Raw genomic sequence first — 24,692 nt, forward strand, 5'->3', positions numbered from 1 at the left:
TAAAGTGTATTATAGGTGGTAGGGAGTATTCAAATTATTTTCTTCCAGTCTTCTGTTTCACTGTATTTGGACAATGAAAACAGATTTGTTAGTCTGATTTTTGTGTAAAATCAGTTAGTCCCTTGACAACAGATCATGAGACTAGTCCAGTGTTGCAGTGCTTGAGATACAAACACTTCAAGGGAATGTTTAAATCAAAAACATAGTTTATTGTCTGCACAAATATAAATTTTGGGCTTTAATCAACCTTTGTTATTTAATTTCTATTTTATTTGTATTGATTAGAGCTTGATGAATAATGAGAAAAATTAATTGAATAAATTAGTTATGGTAGTAAAATAAATTGAATATGTCATTCAGCCAACACTTTTACTTACACAGTTCCATACATAAAAATCATCTAACATTAGGAAGGATGACAATAAGTAAAGAGGTATGGGAAACTTGCACTACAACAGTGAAAAATCAAGGGATATATTTAATATTATGAACACACTTTGTAAATTCCTGTTTAGATTTGCTCTAAACTAAATTATTACCATATATTGGAATTTGTGAGTGGAATCCAGAATGAAGGCCAGCATACTAACAACTTTCCAACATCAGTGTCCCTTTTAATTTACTGCTATTCCCAAAGGTAGCTATTCTTTTTCTTAATGACTAGACTTTGGGTCAGCTCTGAAGCATCATTATGGAAAAGCTCCTTTTCCAGTGTGCTGCGCAATAAGAGGACTTTACAATTCCTGCTCTAGTAAGGAGGTACTTAAAGAAACTACAAGAAAGCTAAATAACCTTTCAAAGCATTTACATTACATTGATGGTAGGTACAACAGGATAAGGAGAGTGTGAGGTTCTGAGTACCTCCTATAGAGTGAGGGCATTCAACAAATCTCAAATTCGTGATCTTAATGGGTATTCAGATCATTATATTAATAGTTTTAAGAAAATCAACAGGAATGTACTGGATATTGCAAATTCTTGTATTTTAACTCTAGTTCTTTTTCCTAAGATGGAAAGTGACTTGAGTAAGACACTGATTTTAAAAAATGAAGTCAGGCAACTGCATACCGAGTTTGTAAGCAACTCGATATTTGAACTTGTGAACTTGTTACGGTACTTGCACATGAAAACCAAGTATTTGTACTGGAGGATGGTCCATCAGATGCATAGTTGGCCATTTGATTGAACAAATAACTAATTAGCATTTACAGTTCCAGTAACTGCATGCCCAAACTATAGAAGTGGAGCACTTAAAAAGTGCTGATTTTACCAAAGTTTCCCATTATTAGCAGTTTCCCCTTGTACTTCTGTATACTTTCTGTATCTCAGTATTACTGAAGGTAGTTATTAGTGCCTAAGGACTAGAATGTGACTTTTGCCATAGCCATGAGCAGGTATAAATCCACCAAAAGAGAGCAGACAGATGTCTCAATGATTTTGAAAACAAATACCGTAGTAAATTACTGGGTATTAAATGGACTGAATTAATAACAAATGCCAAGATTAGTCAGATTTAACAACCCCTTATCGCTAAAGATCTCCAGATAAGTGGACATTTGTTAAGAATGAAGCCAGAGAGTTTGCCATGGCAAATGTTCCATTGGGCAGCTGCAGGAATGTGAAAAAAGGGCCAACTGAAAGAATCTTTTGTTAGACACAACTCCGAGAGTGTCTAGTCTGCAGTCCAGAGGTGTGATTGCAGCACATGCAGACATACCTACGCTAGCTTTGATTTTAGTTAGATCAAAGCTAGTTTGAGTAACAGTATAGAAACCTTAGGGTTGGAAGAGATCTCAGGAGGTCATCTAGTCCAACCCCCTGCTCAAAGCAGGACCAACCCCAACTAAATCATCCCAGCCAGGGCTTTGTCAAGCTGGGCCTTAAAAACCTCTAAGGATGGAGATTCCACCACCTCTCTAGGTAGCCCATTCCAGTGCTTCACCTCCCTCCTAGTGAAATAGTTTTTCCTAATATCCAACCCTAGACCTCCCACACTGCAACTTGAGACCATTGCTCCTTGTTCTCTCACCTGCTACTACTGAGAACAACCTATCTCCATCCTCTTTGGAACCCCCTTTCAGGTAGTTGAAGGCTGGTATGAAATTCCCCCTCACTCTAATATTCTGCAGACTAAATAAGCCAAGTTCCCTCAGCCGCTCCTCATAAGTCATGTGCTCCAGCCCCCTAATAATTTTGATGCCCCCTGCTGGGACTCTCCAATTTGTCCACATCCTTTCTGTAGTAGGGGGCCCAAAACTGGATGCAGTACTCCAGATGAGCCTCACCAGTGCCAAATACAGGGGAATAATCACTTCCCTCAATCTGCTGGTAATGCTTCTACTAATGCAGCCCAATAAGCCATTAGTCTTCTTGGCAACAAGGGCACACTGACTCCTATCCAACTTTTCATCCACTGTAATCCCCAGGCCCTTTTCTGCAAAACTGCCACTTAGCCAGTCGGTCCCCAGCATGTAGCAGTGCATGGGATTCTTCTGCCCTAAGAGCACTTGTCCTTGTTGAACCCCATCAGATTTCTTTTGGCCCAATCCTCCAATTTGTCTAGGTCACTCTGGACCCTATCCTTACCCTCCAGCGTATCTACCTCTCCCCCTGCTGAGGGTGCAATCCATCCCATCATCCAGATCATTAATGAAGATGTTGAACAAAACCGGCCCAGAACCAATCCCTGAGGCACTCCGCTTGAGACTGGCTGGCAACTAGACATTGAGCCATTGGTCACTACCCATTGAGCCCGATGATCTAGCCAGCTTTCTATCCACCTTATAATCCATTCATACAATCCATACTTTAACTTACTGGCAAGAATACTGTGGGAGACTGTATCAAAAGCTTTGCTAAAGTCAAGGTATATCCTGTCTACTGCTTTCCCCATATCCATAGAGCCAGTTCTCTCATCATAGCAGAGAATCAGGTCGGTCAGGCATGACTTGCCCTTGGTGAATCCATGTTGACTGTTCCTGATCACCTTCCTCTCCTCCATGTGCTTCAAAATGGATTCTTTGAGGACCTCCTCCATGATTTTTTCCAGGCACTGAGGTGAGGCTGACCCGTCTCTAGTTCCCTGGATTCTCCTTTTTTCCTTTTAAAAGATGGGCACTATATTTGCCTTTTTCCAGTCATCTGGGACTTCTCCTGCCACAAGTTTTCAAAGATAAGGGCCAATGGCTCTTCAATCATATCAGCCAACTCCCTCAGCACCCTCGGATGCATTTCAGTAGTGGTGAAGGTGCAGCAGCATAGGCAGTGGTCACTCGTGTATCTGTGTGTATCCAGGTGATGCTGCCCATGCTGCTGCAGCTCCACTGCCATTTGACCTCACTAGATCAAAGTTAGCTCAGGTAGATCTACATATTCTCAGAGAGGGAAAACATCTGGGACTTAACAACACAGAACATGAAAAGAGGCCCAGGGTAAACAGGGATGATGAAGCCTTGTTCACACTGTAAATAACATCTGATGATTGATGTGGGAAAGATTCAGAAGAGCCAGGTGGTGGTGTGTAACCTGTATCCCCATAAGTATGTTCCTGAGGCATTGTAACTATGGGAAACACCAATGAGTCACAATTCCTTTGTGTTGCTTTGGGTGGGGCTATTATATTTTTGCTGCTGGTCTATAACAGCAGCAAATGACCACTGCCTCTGTGCCAACTCAGCTTTTTTTGCCAGTGATATGGGGTGTGAAGACCAGGCTCTGCTCATTCTGTATCCACTTTGTCTGGATGGGGAATAAGCAGCATCCATCTACTCCTACACACCTGAACGTAAGATCTAGGAACTCAGATGGACCTGGATGGTCTATACACTCCCTCTTCCTCCCTTATGTAAGGTGTGTAGACCAAGTCCCAGGCTAGTTCTATGGATTTGGGCAAGTGTTTATGGGCTACCACCTTAATTGTGCAGTTGAATATATATTTGTTTAAAGACCGACCTTAATTCTAGATTTTTTTTCCAGCTAATTTCTGACATTTCTCATTTAAAGTAACTGTTTACCCAGCTGGGACTCCAGCACCATTCAAGTTTCTATTTAATGGCATTCTATAAAAGCATTCTATAATAGATGAGTGTTGAGATGGTCTGAATTGCATCCAAAAGTAGTACATTAATATCTATAAATCTTGAATTTGGAATATTTTCACAGTCAGCTTCCCAATGATCACAGTAATTTATAGAGAGAGAACAAAATGGAAAAAGAAAGCATCTCAGTCTGCCAGGCCTCTAAATCTCTTTGGGAGGACCATCATGCTGAAACACAATAGGACATTTGGACCTAGAACACAATCATAAGTGGCTTTGGCAAATCTCCATCTTCTATAAACATAGTTTTTAAAATAATGAAAATTGATTTGAAAAAACAATACAACCCAGCCTTCTGCTCTTATGTAGGCCAGATAGCAGCCCCAGCAACCATATATTTTGGGGACGCCCTTGGAGCCTAATTTCACTTCACTTTGTTAAAACTATTGATTTAAAGAAGTGCATGATTAGGGGGTCCTGTGTATAAAGCAAAATAAAGGCACTGAAGTGGTTAGATGTGTCAGTACAGGCCTCTGAGAAGAGTGAAACATAACTAGGTGCCATGTCTACTAAGTATTGACCATGTTGTGTTCAGACCATACCATGTTTGGTGCCAACCATACCACTATTAGCTTGTCTATGCTACTTTTCCTGGGAAATCTCTCACCCTTGTACTATCACTAGTTCAGCTCCACCAGTGGTAGCAATGGTAGAGGTTTTAGTCTAGACACAAAGCAGTTGGGCAAATCCTTCTTCTTTCCAGTTCTTTGTGTGATAGGACATGTCAGAGAGTATTGATCCATGTCCTGCTGATGCCATTCTGTGTGCATGTCACACTCATTCCTTTTTTTTTTGGTCAGTGCCCCCTCTACAGTAGTGTTTCCATTGCTGCTAAATTAAATCATGATTCATTATTCTCTATTTTATTTATGTTTTCAAATTGTTAATCAAATCAGTTTCCTACTCAATTAGAAGAAGTGTCACTAATTTTACTATATGTATTTTTTGGCACCAGCAAAGGTAAAGAAGCTTCCAAGTTGCACCGAGTCTAAATTCTGGAAATGAGGTATAGTCACATCTGCAAATAAATGTAGACTATAGGGTATCTTAAACAACCCAACCACCACCCCCAAAATATTATCTGCATTCTGTAGTATTCGGTCATAATCTGTAAGTAAAAAAAAATTGAACCAAGTACATTTTTGGAAAGGATCATCTGACTTTAATTAAAACAGTTATAACTTTTTTTTCAGTGGGCAAGTGGGCTGGATTGTACCTAAAACCTGTGCAGGCAGTGCCACTCATCCACAACACTATCAGTTTCTATTCCCACTTAATCTTTCAAATGTAGAGCACAGCAATCCATTAACAGCCCCTGTCATTTCCATATTTCATTGCAAAGGACTAAAGAAAATCACAAATGGTGATATAATTATAATGATATATATTTCATACAGTTTATTCTTAAACTTATTCTGTTTCACCAAATTCATGTTAATATTCACTCATACAAGTTAGAATGATTAAAATTAACAGCTTAATAGGTACCTTTGGTACATTGGACAGTTGTGTATTTATCTGCAAATAATGTGCAAGTTTTCATTAGAAGAGGTTGATTATTACTAGAACATTTAGAAAGCACCTATCTATTTGAACTGGCCTCTTCTTTATAAGCCCAGTCCCTTTATAAGCTCAGTGTAATGTTGGATGATTTCATCCACTGTAATGCTCTTAAGAGGAAGAACAGGCAGCTGGACATCTCCCCACTTCCATACCCATATTCTTACATTTAAAAATGGCATGGACTCACTGATAGTGAAACCACTGTTATCTCAAAAATGATTGCATTTTAAGGTTTTGGATAGTTTGGCAATTTCAGAAGTATAGTAGCAATTCAATTTTTCATTATTTCCTATTTCTACCAAGTATAATTAACGCTTATGTTTGTCTTGCCTACACTGCACGTGCGTGTTATGTAATAGTAGGCCAAAAAGTAAGCTCAGCTTCTTCGTCCTTCTCTTTAAAGACTTCTGCAAAATAACTGCTGTTTCCTTAGATTTCTCTCCAATTCCTTCTTAACAATTTTTACAATTTTCTCTTAACTTCTGTCTGTATAGAATTCTTTTATTGAACATTTTCCTCTACAATTTGATCATTATGTCTTGTTTCTCATCTTATTCTTTTTACTTGTTTCTGCTTGGTTTTGTGTAGTTCTGAAATCTTCTTTCTTTTCATCAGGTGTTTATATTTTTAGTCATATTATTGTTTAATCCAGTCTTTAAATCCCTGCTTAATTATACCAGTTCCTTCTAAATGTGGGATTCTTTACAGGAGAAAGGTTGTACATGTATTTGGAGAGGATTCTATAAGGTTTTGTTGTTGTGGTATATAATATAGTAGGTTATTGCAGTAAAACGCCATAATGTCCTACAAGTTGCACTGATAAAATGATTGATAGCAAAAAACCAGATATTTGATCTAATCTTATAAGATAAACCAATTGTATTGTTGAAGATGGAATAAAATGACCAGAAAAAAAGAAAAAGGAAAGCCAAAACAAGGAGAAAAATTCTGGTTCAGAAGAGCTAAAGCCCAAAGCTATGCAGCAAATGTCTAGATGTAAGCTTCTTTCCCATCTTAAAATCTATTTGTTTGGCAAATCACCAGAAATTCTATATGCAATAGCACTAATGTGGAAAAACAAAGCAGTACTCGGGTCCTTGGAGAGAAGCTGCTACCTACAATCCAGTTGCTTAGTAACCAGACTCTAACTCTCCTCCCCTGTCAGATATTTGCTTTCTTAGTTTTATAGAAGTGTCAGGATTCCAGGACTATTGAATTCCTTGCCTTTTACATTTTTGGATTTTTACCTGTCTGTCATCTGTTTAGGTCTCAATCTAATGGGTATCGACTACAGGACCCTGAAATTGAGAGGTAGAAGGATGCTTAGAAGTAGCTTTTACTCTAAAGTGTTTAGAGGGTAGAGGACAAAGAGACCAAGCATGGAGGAAGGGATGGTTCTTTAAGCTATTATTTTGGGCCACCATGTTGATAAATGAATGCCTTAATTCTTGAGTATTTTGTTTCTGAGGTAGTATTCTAACTCAGGGATCAGGTTTTTAAAAATAATGTAAGATGGCTCCTCTTCCAGACTCTCTGGCTGTCTCTTCCATTAAATTCTTAGCCTGCAATAACAACAACAACACAAGAAAGTAGGGAATTTGAGATAGAGCTACAATGTGTTTCCTTCTGGCAGCACAGAACTCCTGCCAGTCCAGTCAATTGTATCTGCAGAATTAAACAACATTAAATAGCAATATTTCATGTATGTGAACAAAACTTTTTCCTCTGTCATAGAATCCAGATTTTTAAAAATACATGTGCAAAAGTATATGAGCTGCATATGCAAAATATCCAGTGGGCATATACAGGTCAGGGTTGCATCCACAAATATCCAGCTTGCCTGCATGCATCTGGCATTCATGTGCCCAAGTGGCCAAAAGTTTGTGGGCCAAAAGTTTCCGTTGGACATATTTTAAACAGTGTCTTCATAGACAAGATACTCATTCTTACCTGCATGGCCTCATGGTTAAGGTACAGCAATGTGTCAGGTGATCTAGGGCCTGTTATGTATATATTGTGTGACCTTGGACAAGTCACTTAATCTCACCATATCCCAGTTCTCTACTTCTCAGGAGCATGGGGAAGTTAACTCACGTATGTTTGTTAGCTGCTTTGAGATAGTAATCAAATTTGTTATCATACAACAAGTGCATGTAGGGTTTTCTCCATTATTTCATTACATACAGATTTAAACAGACTGCAGGACACACTAGAAACCAGATTTTGATTTTTGATCCAGCACGGCTTTCTTAAAGAAACAAACAAAAAGCAGAATAATTAGTGTTTCTATAACAGTGATAGTTAGACTGAGGCTCGCTGCAAGTGGCTCTTTAAAGTGTCTCCTGCAGCTCTTTGCAACACATGATATTAAAACAGTGTGATTTTAATTATTAGTCAGTTTTAGTTATTAACCAATCCAGATGCTTTTACAACCAATCCAGATGTTCTTAACCAAGTGTAGTTGATTAAAAAAATATCTGGTCAGTCATTTTGCTGTGTGCGTGGGTACACACACACAAAGTAGTAAATAAAACAATGAATTCACACTACTGTGGCTCTTTAGAGGAATTTGGTTACTAAACCACTGAGGTCTGAGTATCACTGTTCTATAGGAAACCAGTGGTTATTTCATGTTGCTAAGCAACTGCCCGCAGGAGGACAAATATTCTGGATCTGCATGTATTTATCATTTGATAACAAACCTGTTTAAGAAATCTTCAATACAGTATTACCACTGAAAATTGCAAATAAAAGATCCATTTGGTATTTTGTGAGGTAAGCAGATATGAATGCGCTGTTTGCATCAAGATTAATTCATTTCATTGAAAAAAATGCATAAGAAATTAAAATTAAATGCCTAGGAGAGAGATCCCTGAGAACCAGAGAATATACCGTTATTAATTACCCTTCTGTGACTGAAACTAAATAGGAGATACATAGTTGTGATACATAGTTCAATGGGTACAGGAAGGCTCTTATGTCATGATTGTGAACACAGCCTAAAGAATGGTTGTATTTCATAGAGATATTAGATTTGGGGAGAAGGAAAGGAAATAGACTCACAATAGACAAGTGTTCTTCCATCCTATCGATGGAGAAACATTGCTGTCCTTGCTCTCCTTTCAGGAACATAAGTGGTACCAAGAAGAAAAGATTTATGGAGAGAATAGTGAGAATTACCATACAATAAAGGGAGGAATATCTACAGTTCCCTGTTAGGATCTGTCTTTGATCATGGATCAAAGCCAAGAATGATGGGAGAGAAACGTACAAAACTATTTTCAATTGTTGTTCTTTCAAAACAAACAAAAAAGCCCTGCCAAATTGGAGAGTACTGAGGATAAAAAACAGTTTTTATTTTAAAAAGTTTAAATTAATAATTATATTTATAAGGCTGTTTTTCTAAGATAAAGTGCACATTGCCCTACTATATAGAGTCAGAAAGCCCTTTAGGAGCCCACCATCTTAGGGCCAAGATCTCCTGTCTGACCTGACTTAAAGGGCATACATTTGCTGTCCTTAACCAAATCCCAAGGACTGAAGTAATTTGATAGCTTTGCACACCAATTGACAGATCAACAAACAAGAAGTTGTCACTGAAAATGAATGGCTAGCTGAGGTCAAGCTGCACATCGGTGATGAACTTTCAGATGATTTCTTGAAAAATGGTGGTGATAGGGTTTGCATCCATACCAGGTTAATCAGTGCTGTAGAGAGTTGTCACAATCTACGAGTTGGACTAGAGAATAGGACCAACCAAAAAAATCAGTCACTGTCATGCTTAGTACCTCTGAGATAGTGAATACACGATAATGACCGAAGAATCCAATGATGGTTTGGAGTTTGCAAAACATGCAGAACTTTTTTTTTAGGTTTTAGGTTTCACAAAAGTTTCCTTGAGTTTTGTGAAATACTTCCCCCCCTTTAATTTAAACCATTGTTTTTTAAACAAAATTTTAATTTAAAAAAGAACCATGCTTTAAGTATTGCTATGCTATGAAAACAATAAGTTCTCTATTTGATAGTCATTTCACCAAGCTTCTAGGACTACAGAAGAAATAAAATAGCAACATATAAATCATTCCAGCACTAATGTTTTTCAAGAGTGAAACAGAATTTGGACTTCAAAAATGTTGAATGATCCTCTAAATCTAAAATATACAGTTTGGGTCAATTCTATGCAAAACAAATTTTCCTGCTCTCTCAGGAATAATTGACATAATGTACAAATGAAGTTGATGTTTTATCACTATCCACTAGTAGATGAGAGGAAAAATAGAGACTGACAGAAAGATTAGAAGTTGGACTTTGGGTTTGTATAAGATAACCATCCAAGAGTTCTGCTGATTATTCAAAGCATTTCTAAATTACCTGAGCTTAGTAGCAAAAGTTTTCAAAAATAGGTGGCTATAACCATATATAGGCACTAAACATATGCCCTAGTTTCAGCTTTTGAGCAGCTCCTATTGATTTCTATGGGAGTTGCCAGTGCTCAATAATTTTGAAAATTGGGTACTTATTTGGAGTTCGAAAATCTTCATTGTATCTTTAAAACTCAAATGGAAATAGTTCAAGAAAAAGATTCCCCCCGCCCCCCCTCAAGATTCTCAGTACTTCCATTTTTGGTAGAATAGCCTTCCTCGTAGTATTTTTGCTGTTCTGGTTCTGTACAGACTGGAATTAATGTATCTATACATTGCAGAAACTTAAAGGTTCAGTTCAAGTTTGGCTGTAGAAATAAGTCAGTCAAATTGTAGCTTGATAGAAATGTTTGTTTTAGGAATACTTATCTGTGGCTTGTTTTTCTTTTACTTATAGAAACCCATGTTAAAGTTTGATAAAATGAAAGAAATTTGGAGGCCCTCAAATTTTTCAGGGAGAGACTCACTCCCTTAGTCCAAGATAATGAATAATAGAATAATCATCTAATTTCTCCATCTAGGAGATAAGTGAAGAGTTAGTAGTAAAAACTTACATAAATCTCTGATGAGCAGTAATTCTTATACAGATTTAAAGGACTTTCTGTCTGTGATCATAATAATTTCACTGCCTGATGTGAGACATGACGAATGCATTTAAAATTCTCAGATTCAGCCTCTGAAGCTGCAAAGTAGAACCTAGGTTATTAAGATGTTTCTTCTGAAGTAAAATATAAAGCTTGGTTTGCACCAAGGTATGTTGGGTACATTCTCTGGGTTCAAAAAGCTGACTTCTGAAGAAACCTTTTGCTTAATTTTTAAAGTTAGTGGGAAACTCTCAAAAATCAATCCAATATACACATTTGAAATGTGAATTAGTTGTATGATTACAAGTAGTCAGTTCTTTCACAGATGATCAACTGCATATGGCACATAAAATAACTGGCAGACTTCCTTCACCTGTCCAACATTTCCCTGTCTGACTTAAGAACACAGACAGCCAAATATGGAGCTGTTGAAGAGACAGGTTATATAAATTTGGTTAAAATATTTGCTTAGATTAATGCTCTCGCTCTCAAACTGTGATGCTGGCTCTGATTTCTTCTAGTGGAGGCGCAGATGTGCCCAGGAGAAATGAAAAAAGGAATATCTTTTCTTAAACAGATTATTTTCACTTAGGACTCAGCAGAAATGGACCTGTTTAATTAAATGAATATTCATTAGAAAATTCAGCTTTTGTTGATGTTAAGTGCCAAAACTAAAAGTTCCAGCAAGAAAATGAAATTAACAGGTTGCTCTGTGTTCTTCTAAAATGTACCATTTAGAACAGTTTCCCACTGAAACATTTTATCTCAATGATGTCAGAGGAACCCTAAATATTTTCTTAACATATAGAGAGGAAAAATCCTGGATTAGGACATAACTAATCTAAATCCTATTCTAAGTGACCACTTCCAATCTAAAATACAATATGGCCCTGTCTAAACTTGATTTTCATGATTTAGAATAAAGTACCCATTTCATTTGTCTCTGGACACATAATTTAAACAAAACAACAAAACCAGACATTAAATAGAAATAATATGCTCCATCTAGAAAATAAGCACATCATCAATACTGTATATTCCCCACTTTTACAAGCAGGCAGAGAGTCCTGTGAAAATAGATGGTCTTTACACCATGCACTGAAGGTTGACCAACTGACTCTTTCGAACCAATGTGGAAGTGAATTCCAGAATTGAGGTATCCAATCAGCAGCCACCACATATGCAAATCAAGGCAATATTAGAAAGAACACTGCACTCTAGTTGATCTGAAAGATCATGGTGAAACAGAGAGACAAGTGATATCTCAGGTATGTATGTTCCAACCCAGATAAGACTTTAAAGATCACTTTCAACACTTTAAATTACATTCATAGACAAAAAGATGTCACCGGAAGCTACAGTGTGCAATGTATATACTACATATTAGCACAGTATTTTACAAAAAAATGTAACAAGCATTGAGTGTATTGGTTGTCGTATGCATGACTGTATCATGTTGTATGTACCAGTTGACTGTACCACTAATCATCCCTGGAATGAGATATTTAGCTTAGTTCTTACTGAATTGATGAAGGTCTACAAATGTGTGGTGTTTAGATATTGCTTATAATTATTAGAATTGGGACCACTGGCTGTTGGGAGTCTGAAAGAACAGGAAGGAGGGGGGAGGAGTTGAAGAGGCTGAAGGAGAACTACTGAGGGTGCAACAGCAGCTTGGAAAAGAGGTTTCCACTTTAAAAAATAAAGTCCTGTTGAAGTTTGTTAGTACCTTGCCTGGTTACTACAACATTTTGGTGATGAGGATGGATCTTCTGCCTCTGAACCCACCTGCACCCTTTCTACAAAGCCCAGGTGAGCCTCCAATTGCTTTTACTGCCTGGATCCATATGTTTGAGACTTATCTGCTTGCAATCACTGTTACAGAGATTTCTGAAGTAAGAAAAAAGAAAAGGAGTACTTGTGGCACCTTAGAGACTAACAAATTTATTAGAGCATAAGCTTTCGTGAGCTACAGCTCACTTCATCGGATGCATTTGGTGGAAAAAAATGCATTTGTTTTTTTTTCCACCAAATGCATCCGATGAAGTGAGCTGTAGCTCACGAAAGCTTATGCTCTAATAAATTTGTTAGTCTCTAAGGTGCCACAAGTACTGCTTTTCTTTTTGCGAATACAGACTAACACGGCTGCTACTCTGAAACCTGAAGTAAGAAAGCGTCCTCTGCTAATCCAATGCCTTGAAGCGGAAGGGCAGCATATATTTTACACTTTTCCCCTTGCAGACGATAAATATGAGACTGCACTCACTGCATTAAAGAACTTCTTTGTACCAAAAGTGAATTTAGTAGCTAATCGCTACAGATTTCGCCAGCGTGAGCAGAAAACAGGGGAGACTATAATGCAGTATATTGCATCCCTGAGGAGTCTGATTGTAACTTGTGACTTTGGAAATATGGCAGATGAGATGATTAGAGACCAGCTCATTGAGCAAACAACCATGTTTCTTGTAAGAGAACATTTACTTCAAGAACCACAACTTACACTAGAAAAAGCAATAGCCATTGCTACCAGATTGAGTCAGCTACAGCTGAAGCCAAAATAATGAGCATGAATGCAGGAGGCACAGTCAAGACTGTGACTCCTTTGCAGAAAAGTTCACTATCACTGCAGACAAACGATTACAAGAGAAAAATTAATGAAAAAACACTGAATCAGCAAATTCAAAATACAGTAAAAACATGCTTTCGCAACACCTTGCAAGCTACACAGGATGTCTGGCAAAAGTAGCTCAGTGCAATCATTGCAAAAAGATTGGGCATTTTGCTAAAGTATGTCACAGCAGCCAGTTCAATCAACAGGTGCATGAAGTTATAATACCAGATGTTACTGTGCTGAGCATGGACAAAAGCACTACTGCATATATTCCAGAACAAATAAAGTGCACAGTAAACATTTCCGCCATACCCTCAAGCAAATCACACTCTATTCAGCTAATGTTGGACACTGGCTCAGCAGTATCTATACTACCTGATTCCATCTATTTGCATTACTTTAAACATGTGCATCTTACTGAACCCGAATGCATCCGATGAAGTGAGCTGTAGCTCACGAAAGCTCATGCTCAAATAAATTTGTTAGTCTCTAAGGTGCCACAAGTACTCTTTTTCTTTTTTTCGAATACAGACTAACACGGCTGCTACTCTGAAACCTGTTACTGAACCCAAGCTTCACTTGGTGGGCTATTTGAAAAACCATATTCTAGTACGTGGCTGCCTGCCAGCAATAGTTACTTCTGGTGATTGCTGTGTAACTGCAGAGTTCTAAATTGTCCACAAAGGCACTCCTATCCTTGGCAGAGATTTATTGGCTGCTTTAAATCTCAGGGTAGTTAATGGATGAATTGATCTTCCTCAGCAAAGCTCTGTTGCGGTACACACACCAGTTTTAGCTGGGACCCAACACCAGGTTGAGGAGAAACTTGGCTGTGCTTATGGGTTTCTGCATAAAGTTAAAATGCGGAATAATGTGATGTCTGTATGACAGAAATTATGGTGCTTATCATTTTCAGTCAAGGAAGCTGTTTCATAAGAACTTAGAAAATTTGTTGAAGAAGACATTATTGAAGAGAGTGACTCCTCGGAATGGGTTTCACCTATCGTAGTGACGCAGAGGAAGGGTGGAGGCATTCGCCTTTGTGTGGACTTAAGGGAGCCAAATAAAGCTATTGTGATTGACAGTCATCCTCTTCCTCACATAGAAGAAGTATTTGCCGAACTCCGTGAAGCAAAGATGTTTTCTACTCTTGATTTGCAGAGTGCATACCACCAGGTTATGTTGCATGAAGATAGCAGAGACCTCACAGCATTTATTACACATGAGGGACTATTTCATTTTAAACGTGTTCCATACGGTCTCACATCTGCCCCACGTGCCTTCCAAAAAATAATGTAATTGATTCTGAAGAATCAACATGGAGCTCAGTGCTATCTGGATGATATTATCGTGTTTGGAAATACTTTGGAGGAGCATGACAATAACCTGCAGTCTATACTAAACTGCATCAGCAAAGCAGGCCTCGAGCTCAATGCAAATTTAGACAAACTGAACTCCCCTTTCTGGGGCATACAATTTCACAGGCTGGACTAAAACCTGATCCAGATCATATCCTGGCAATTTCAAATGCTCCTCCTCCAACAGATTTGCAAACCTTACGTTCCTTGTAGGGTCTTACCTCCTGGTATGCAAAATTCATTCCCAATTATGCTTCTGTCATTGAACTGTTACAAAAATTATTACTGGGAAGTTCAATCTTAGTGTGGACAACGGATGCACAAGCTAGTTTCGAAACGGTGAAAGACTTGATTATACATAGTCCAGTACTTGCACTATTCAGTCCTTCATTGCCCACAATTGTAACTACTGATGCTTCTGATTATGGATTTAGGGCTCTCCTCACACAACTTCATGAGGACAACACAGAGAGGACTGTTACATTTGCTTCAAGGACACTAAGTAATGCTGAGAGGAAAATATTCTGCAGTAGAAAAAGAAGCACTTGCTTGTGTTTGGGCTATTGAAAAATGGAGAATTTACCTGTGGGGCCACACGTTCAAGTTGTGCACAGACCAAATGACTGGGAAGAGCAGGATATCGTATTGCTAGATGGTCTGCAAGATTACTCTCTTTCAATTGTGAACTGGAATATAAGCCTGAAAACCAAAATGTGGTAGCTGGCTGCCTTTCTTACCTGCATTTGCCTTCACCAGATGGTCCACCGGAGGATGAGGATGTAGTAGTTGCGCTTATTACAAGCAGTTAGAAGAGAACAAGTTCAAGCTGCTTGTTCAGCGTGTCCAATTCAACAAAAACTAAGGGAATTTCTGATAAAAAGATGGCCGAGTAACCCTAAAAACCTTGACCCAGTTTTGCTGCCTTATTTTAGAGTTCGGAATGAACTTTCTTTGCTCAATGGCTGTGTGCTACGAGGTAAACACCGGCTACTTGTGCCAGAAGAATTACACTCAAAACTCATACACCTGGCACACGATGCTCATCAAGAAGAAAAGGAGTACTTGTGGCACCTTAGAGACTAAGGTGCCACAAGTACTCCTTTTCTTTTTGTGAATACAGACTAACACGGCTGCTACTCTGATACTCATCAAGGAATTGTCAGAACCGAACAATGACTATGGGATCTGTATTGGTGGCCAGGGATGGACTCTCAAACTGAAGCACTCATAAAATCCTATGTCACTTGCCAACTGCATGATAAGACATCAGTGACATGTACCCCTCCATTACAGCCTGTTCCTCTTCCTGAATCTGCTTGGAAAAGAGTGGCAGTTGACATTGTAGGACCTTTTGATACTGCTCCAATTGACTGTCATGCCATCACCTTAATAGACTATTTCAGTAAATGGCCTGAAGTAGTGTTTACATCGCAAATCTCTTCTGCTACAGTAATTAAGTTCCTCTCTTCAGTTTTTAGCAGGGAAGGTAACCACAAAGAACTGGTTTCTGATAATGGTAGTCAATTTACTTCCCTGGAGTTCGAAATTTTTCTAGCAGACAGGAACATTTTACATAGAAGGTCATCCCTATACTACCCTCAAGCCAAAATCGAACGGTTTAACAGAAGTTTGAAAGAGAGTTTGGAAATTTGAAAGAGAGCTAAACTGGAAGGGCGATTGTGTATAACCTTCACTACTGATTTCTTGCAAGCATACCGGGCTACACGACATGCCACAATGCAAAGATCATCTGCAGAGTTACTGCATGGGAAACAGATGAATACTAAACTGAACATTGCAGGATTGTTAAAGGCACGACCTGAGGCACAGCTGAGGATGATGTGAGAAAAACTGTTGAACAGAACCAAGCAAAGTATAAGGCTTTCACGGACAAGCGGTGAGGTGCTAAAGAACCAAAGTTTCAGTGTGGTTCCTTCTTTAGAATACAAAAACCTGGAATTTTACGCAAAGGGGACCATAAATTCAAAGCTCCTCTTAAAATCATTGAGAAGAAGGGACCTTACACCTATCGACTTTCTGATGGGTGGGTATGGAATGCTTCCTATCTTGCACCTGCCTATGCACCAAGAGGAGATTATGCCAACACCCAGGCTGCATTGGATGACTTCACCATAGTATCAACACAACAAGACATTGCACTGGAACTGGGGTTTGAGAGACGGCCTGTCAGACCCAGACAACCACCTGTCTGGACTAGAGACTATGTTATGCAGTATCTATAGTGTTTTTAGTGCAATAATTCTGTCAACAGTATACTGCTTTGTTTCCTATTTGTTCCTGTGGTTAGAACAACGTTTGTTGTAATTGGGAGAGTTTCTTAAGAAAGGAGGGAATGTGGTGTTTAGATGTTGCTTTCAATTATTAGAATTGGGAGCACTGGCTGTTGGGAGTCTGAAAGGATAGGAAACAGGAAGAAGGGGGAGGAGTTGAAGAAGCTGAGGGAGAGCTACTGAGGGTGCAACAGCAGCTTGGAAAAGAGGTTTCCACTTTAAAAAATAAAGTCCTGTTGAAGTTTGTTAGTACCTTGCCTGGTTACTACAACATGGTCTTCTGCAGTATGGATAGAAGGCAACAAGTTTAGCAGACTTATGAAGTTGTCAGATCCTCCTAGCTCCATCCTACAATGCAGTACCTTACTTTTAGAAATTACTTCAAAACCTCTGCTCCTAGCAATAATTATGAGCACTATCAGAAGGGGCTCCAGGAATGAAATGTGGGTGTGTAGATCAATTTTGACACACCTATCAAAATCAAGTGAGCCAAAGCAACAATGACATGCTATGTCTCTCCAATGTGTTTTTTCTTTGTTTAGAAATAGTCTTTTGGGTTTATATCCTGAGCTAATGTTATGGAGCTCAACTAACTTACACCATGTGAAGATCTGGCCCTCTGCATCTTGATCACAGGAACACAAGCAATATTGGTAATTTTATCCATGCCTTGCTAGTGAGGAATTTTCCATTTTTAAATTTGACCTTGATCCTGCACAGGGATTCGCCCACATGGACCTTTATGCTGGTGTAAAGTCAGTGGGACCCCATGTGGGTGTATTGCTGAGCAGGATCAGCTCCATACTGTGTTTTTTGGTTTCCAGAAGAACATATTTAGAGCATAGATATGCTGGTTTACATGCTGGTAAACATGGATTGTCAAGCACTTAAGAGTCAAACTTTAAACCTTAACTATAGAAGAGTGTATTGTGTTTTTGAAGAGGAAAAAAAAGCCCTCACAAATATAGCAAAAAAAGATATTGTACAATCACTCATTACACCAGACATCTAATTAGATGCTTCACTACTGTATCAGATATAAGAAATACAGGCCAGCCAACTTTACTGGTGACTTAAATTTGCAAGACAAAATTCATCTTTATGGAAATTTACTGTATACACTTACTGAATCTTGGAATATGTCTGTGCCTAAAATGTTCATGTAATCTTTTTTGTCTTCAGTGCAGGTCTATTTGACCACTGAGTGGTATTACCTGGTGTTGGTTTACATCATATCACATGTTGTGCTCTAAGTGAATGTTCTCTCATCTTCTTTGCTGTAATGAGCCATGTGACTTTATCAGGAATGTAAATAATTTGGTGGTATAGAGGATGTGTGAGGAGGAATTGTGATGAGACCGTCTTGGCTCTACCCCCAGACACAAAGCTTTCTCATGACCTCAGTGCCAGTTTAGATGTCGTCTTCTGATTTCAACCTCTCCTAACACCAAACTTATCGTTCTGTGAAACAATGATCTGGGAAGAAGGAATGACTGGATAGTCAAAGCATATAAGAAAGTCTTTTTCACACACAACAGAATGTTGCATTCTTGCTACTGCCAAGTGATGATTTTTAATAGATGGTTTATGGGGTGGGTTTGGCCTACACAAAATGGGCATGAATTTGCATGTCAGTCTGTCTGATTATTGATTATATAATGTTAATGACAGCAAGCAGGGTAAATGTTAACAGGTTTCATAGACATGCACATTTTATATTTCAATCAATCAGATTTTTTTTAAAGCAGAGATGTGGTGAATCAGTGGTTCTATAATCCAGGATGTGGTGAAGTTATGATGTGCTCAAGTATATGTGAACCACGTGGTTTTTTTCCACACAATTGTGCCTGTTGCTTTCATAGGCAAATTTTAATTCACAAACATCATAGTCCTATAAACCATGCAACAGAAAATAGCAATTAAGATCTCTTATTCAATAGTCTCTGGTAATCTACTTATGAGCATTGGTGTAGGATGAAGTTTTGCCAAAATGTCTTTTGTTCCGGCTGTTAGGAAGCCTTTGTGGTAGGAAAAACAGCAATGAATTTATGAAAAATGAGAACAGCAAACCTTTTAAGGTACTTAGCTTAGAAAAAATATTAGTTTAACTAATGGGCAAAACATGAAAAGGTCTGGGGATGGGTATGAGAGATTTAATGAATCCAATGTATGTGGAAAGATTAATTGAATATGGTTAGAGGAGCTACAGGATTTTAGTAGATTAGAATAAAAATTCTGCCCTCTTCACACTGCCCTAGTTCAGTGAAATGTCATTTTTCTGCGGGAAGATGTTTATTCATATAGATCAGAGATTCTCAGCCTGGAGGTCATGAACAGGTTTCAGGAGAATCATGGCTACCCTCCCTTTCTTTACAGTGTGTGTGTGTGTGTGTGTGTGTGTGTGTGTGCACGCGCATGCCTTCTTATCTTGTAACATTGGTTCACGTTATGGAAAAGTTTGAAAACCATTTGAATAGATATTTGCTCATAGAAAGTGAGCACTGTGCTGGGGTGGGAAGGGTGGTGTCAGTGCTACCAAATTTGGGGCCCCTTGTTATATTTAAAGCATGCCTATAAGCGTGAAGATTTTGACACCTTTGAGAGGGTTTGAGATGACTTGCTTTTCAGTGGGTGCAGTGAGTGCCCAATATGACGCATCCACCCTACCCAAACAGCATGATATCTCTTGATCACTCTCTGGTGGTTCTTCTAAACTATTCTCCCAGCCTCCTCCCCAGTTCCCTATCTGACCTCTCTCTTCTCTCTACATTGATGGAACCCACCCAGGCCCCTTCAAAATACTTTCTTTGTAACTTTTTCCACAAAGGGAGGCTTTGTTCTGTGGCCAGGCCTTTTGTTGTTATTGCTGCTGTTACTACTACTATGATAGGTATCCCAATCAAGGATCAGGGCCTCACTGTGCTAAGCCCCTATCCAAACAAGTAACAAAGACAGTTCATGCTCCAGAAATTTTAGAGTCCAGGTGTATTTTCTGTGCTTCTCTTCACTTAAGAGAGATCACACGGCAGCCCTCTTGTTATCTTATCATTTTATATTTTCCTTATTATGTACTTTTCATTTACTTATGCAGCACTCATTACCATAGTATCTGAACAACGTATGATAGGGAAAACCTCCCTGAGTGGTTCTTCCCCACTAACAAAGAACAAGTGCTCAGTGTTGGATTAAGCTATAATTAAAATAATTCGTGGATCCAAGTCTCTTAAGGCTTTCAACGCTAGCACCACAGCATTCATGAGCAGTTTTGGGGTCCCACATTTGTGATTTATTTAAGCCACACATAGCATTCAGCTATCTCTGATGACCTGCTCAGTGAAACATGTTTGAGTAATTGTATGATAGAAGCTAGGGCATGCTTTGGCAGTTCATGTAGTAGGACAATATTTATTCAGTTCAGTTACTGGTTGTGTTTTGTTTTGTTTTTGAGAGGAGTGGAGCATCAAATCATGGCTTCCCCAGGCTGCTGTTTGACAAGCATGTCCCAAAGCCAAATCCATTTAAATGTTATGAATCACTTACAATAAAGAAGCATTCTTAATGTTATACTTTACAAATATACATAGCGTTCCCCCTGTGTACTCGCTTAAGGTTCTATGGTTATGCTTGATTCTTGGGAAAACAAACCCAAAAGGAGTTCTGCATGACTCTACACAAACATCTGCTGATTGGTTGAAGTTATAAACATGAGTAGTTGTAGGTTTAAGGAAAAGAAGCTAATCAGATTCTTACGTGTCTCCAGGGATCCGAAAAGACCGCAGAGGCGGGCGTATGCTGAAATACAAACGTCAAAGAGAGGAGCAGGATGCCAGGAATGGAGGGACAACTTCTACTGAGATGAGAACCCCCACTCTCTGGACAAGTCCTCTTGTGATTAAGCATAGCAAGAAGAACAGTCCAGCTTTGACCCTGACAGCAGAGCAGATGGTCAGCGCCTTGCTGGAAGCTGAGCCGCCCATAGTCTATTCAGAGTATGATCCTAATCGACCTTTCAGTGAAGCCTCCATGATGACCCTGTTGACCAGCCTTGCAGACCGGGAACTGGTGCACATGATCAACTGGGCAAAAAGGGTCCCAGGTAAGAAAACAGATCATCTGAACAGTGGTTAACTGGAAAAGTTCCAATATTACTTTTAAGTGAAGGAATTTCCTTCTCCCTCTCCCTACTCCACAGACACAGTTTCCTCATTATCTACAAATCATTTATTTAAATATCTTTATCTGTAAAATTACAAACTTCATGTGGTGCTCCTTAGAAGGAAACTTTTGGGAAACACAGGTAAAACTTTAGGGAAAAAATCTTGTTCAGAAAAATTCGTTACTGTAGATTATAATATATTGTCTGCCAAATATACTAGATAGCTTGGGGGTAACTGGCACCAGGATATAATCTTTCATTGCCAGGTCAATGAATCAAACTTTGCCTAGATCTGTTACAAATGCAAGTTTTTGCTGTATAAAAGAGGTTCAGAGGCCTTTGTGAAATGGCCTAGTTATTGTGGGTCTATTTCCTAGTAGCAAACAGGTGTCCAGATCACAAAACGCTACCAAGTTTGGCACTGATTGGCACCTTTTATGACGGTCCAAGCAGAGAAATCAATGAATGGTCATTAAAAACCCTCTGATGTCTGAAGGTCGTCAGAGTTGAAGGTCATTGACAGGGTAGTGTGGTGAAGATTGCATTTCTGCTGAATGGACTGATCCTGTTCTGTGGATAAAAAGAAGATACCAGCCTCCAGAGCTATCAGTCCAATACCTTTCATAAGCATTATATTCACTAAACATTTATTATGTATGCTGAATCTTTAATTTTATCACAGCACTTCTCTTTACTAGGCCTACTGGTACAATATACATACTAGTATGTTTTGCCTAGTTTAGCCAATTTTTAATCTCTTTAATTTCATATTCTAGCCCTTTATTTCATTAACATTATGTAGATTCTGTGAACAACTGTTCTGAGAATGTCCACTACTACAGATTTAGTTAGCTCAAATGCTGTAGGTCATGCCGCTTTTCTGTGTCCTTCACTTAAACTTGGCAAAACTTTACTTAGTAAATCAATAACACACACAGTCTGTTTTCCAGTCCTTATGTGTTCTTTTTTTTTAACCACTTTTCACATGTCACTTTGTGGGCTCAAGCTGTGATCAATGAAAAGCTGTAAGGGATGTGTCATTTCTCATAGTAACTTAAAGGAAATCACAGGGGAATTTTATTTTTAACATAGTTGCACTTTTAGGACGTGATTCAAAGTCAATGAGAGCCTTTCCATTAATTTCTGTGTGCTTTGGAACAGGCCTCTACAACGTATTTTTGAAATAGGGACCTTAATGTTTAAAGCTATTGGTCATACTAATTTAAACACAGTAATGGCAGTGTGGACTAGAAAGGCTGAATTAAAAATCTCTTCTCTAGTGATAGAAACTAGAACATCTGTTGCATGGAAAAGAGAAGCACACTGCACTCTTGTCTTGCTCTAGAAAAATATCTCAAGTTTTGCTTTATATTTAGCATTTATAGGAATTTGAAAATGGATATCTCATTTAAAGGAACTTGTCCTACAAACACCCTTTAACCACCTGAGGGCCAGACAAAGAGTTTAATTATGTGTGATCTTACACTGTTGTGCAAGTTAGTGGAAAGGGCACAAGGAGCCTTCCTCCTCCTTACATCCCTGTGAAAAGTCCAAGCATGGCAGCAGTCTTTGTGTCCCTGTGAACAAAGTCTGCTCAAGATCACTGCTACTTGCCTCTAGTAGGATTGGTGGAGCACATGCAACATCCTGTCATAGGGCGTCACAGGGGGTTTGCACATATTTCACATAATGCCTCTTGGAACTACCCTGAAGAGGTGTGTCTGCCACAAATGAATTCATAATGTACACTCACGGGCCACTCCAGGTTCTTCACTTTGTTAAGATCAGGGGTCTCAAACACGCAGCATGCAGCCCGCGGGGTTATTTTCTGCGGCCCGCCAGCTTCCCGCCGCACCACTGTTCCCGCAGCATTTACCTAGAGCGGCTCTGGCCCGGCACGCACCGGGGGCAGCGCAGGCTCCTTCCCTGCCTGCCTGCCTGCCCTGCCCGCTCCGGGAAGCTGCCGGGACCTGGCGGGGGGGTGTGTGGGGAGGGCACAGGGGTTTGTGTGTTGCCCTAGCCACTCCTCCACACAGACCCCTGTGCCCTCCCCCCCAGGTCCCGGCCGCTTCCCAGAGCAGTGCAGGGGCAGGCAGGGAGGGAGCCTGCCTTGCCCCCCGTGCACGCCAGGCCGGACCCCCCCCGCTCCCCTCCTGCAGCCAACCCCCTGCTCTGAGCTCCCTGCTGCACCCCACACCCCTCCTGCACCCGACCCCCTGCCCTGAGCCCCCTTCTGCACCCTGCACCCCTCCTGCATCCCAACCCCCTGCCCTGAGTCGCACCCTGACCCCTTGCCCCACCCTGCACCCTGCGCTCTGCACCCCTTGCCCTGAGCCCCCTGATGCGCCCCTTCTGCACCCCAACCCGCTGCTGCACCCTGCACCCCTCCTGCACCCCCTGGGGTCAGGGAGGGGGCAGAGTTGAGGTGCGGATTTCAGGGACGGGGTTGGAATGGGGGCAGGGAAGGAGTGGGAAGAGGCGGGGTAGGGGCGGGGCTGGGGCAGCAGTGGGGTGGGGTGGTCTCTTTCTCTAAGGTAGTTTTGGGGGTGAAAGGGGGTTTTAATGTGTGATTATTGTGGAAGGTGTGAATCTTCAAGACCCATTTGAACATGAAAGAGGGTGAGGACCTGGCATATTGGGTTTGGGTAATTTTTCCATAGAAAAGGCAGCATGGAAGAAACTGAAGTGGCAAAGGAACATGAATAGAGTAGTGAGACTGGCTGCACTGGCCAAGTAAAGGAGGCACAGGAGAAAGATAAGGACATGATATGAGAGGTAGGGCAAGGCCAATGCGTGCAGGCCCTTTAAGGCAAGGACAAAAAGTTTAGTAGACTGTATGATGTAGGACTTCAAATGTTGCATTATTTTATATAAAAAGAGGGTTTGTGGTAGGAGGAGGACTTGCAAAATTTTAGTTATGATTTTTCTTTCCCTCTGAATATTGTACAGTGGGACTCATGATTAGTAAGGTAGCGTGGCTTGGTGTAGGGATATAAAATATTCTGGATAAAAGTTTGAAAACATCATCAAACATTTCTAAAATGCTTTTCTGTAATACAGGCAATGCCAATAGAATCCATGATGATGTGGTGTGATATAGAGGTTTTACTGATACTCTTTGCGCATGACCTGCAAAACTTATTGGTAGCCTCAGCACTCATGAGTTAATGCAGCTCTCCTGAACTCATATACAGATAATACCTTTATAACATACTATCTTATATTGTCTTTCTCTTACATAAAGTGAAATTTGTCCCTGTGCACAGGGCCAACACAAGACCTATGCACCTCTTAAATCAGACTTAGTAGTAATGACTCTCTGCCCAGCAGTAAATTTCACCCTGGCTGAATATCTCTGTAATGTGGCATCTAATGATTGAAATGGCTACCAACAACAATTATGCATCCAAACAGAATGTGAAAATACAACTGACTTTCCTACCTCCACAAATATGCTGCAGCATCTGTGCAAAATTCTAGATCATGAACTTGGAAAGCCTAGTTTTTTGAGATGTTCTTCATCTCATTGTGGGTGTGCTGTACCTTAAACCCCTATGGATGTTAATGTGAGTTGAAAGTGCTGAGCGCCTTGCAGGTTTTGGGCCTAAATC

At 39.8% G+C, this 24,692-nt stretch overlaps 1 protein-coding gene across 2 annotated transcripts in view; it reads left to right on the forward strand.

Moving 5' to 3' along the window:
* The window catches only part of ESR1 (estrogen receptor 1), a 180,815-nt gene that overhangs the window by 87,275 nt on the left and 68,848 nt on the right, over nucleotides 1-24,692 (forward strand). For both annotated transcript variants that reach the window (XM_043511211.1, XM_043511212.1), the window contains one exon: nucleotides 20,686-21,021. In XM_043511211.1, the coding sequence (XP_043367146.1) occupies nucleotides 20,686-21,021 (336 nt within the window). The remainder of the gene's footprint in view (nucleotides 1-20,685; nucleotides 21,022-24,692) is intronic.

This window comes from Dermochelys coriacea, chromosome 3 (genome assembly GCF_009764565.3).
Source record: "Dermochelys coriacea isolate rDerCor1 chromosome 3, rDerCor1.pri.v4, whole genome shotgun sequence".
Taxonomy (NCBI): Eukaryota; Metazoa; Chordata; order Testudines; family Dermochelyidae; genus Dermochelys; species Dermochelys coriacea.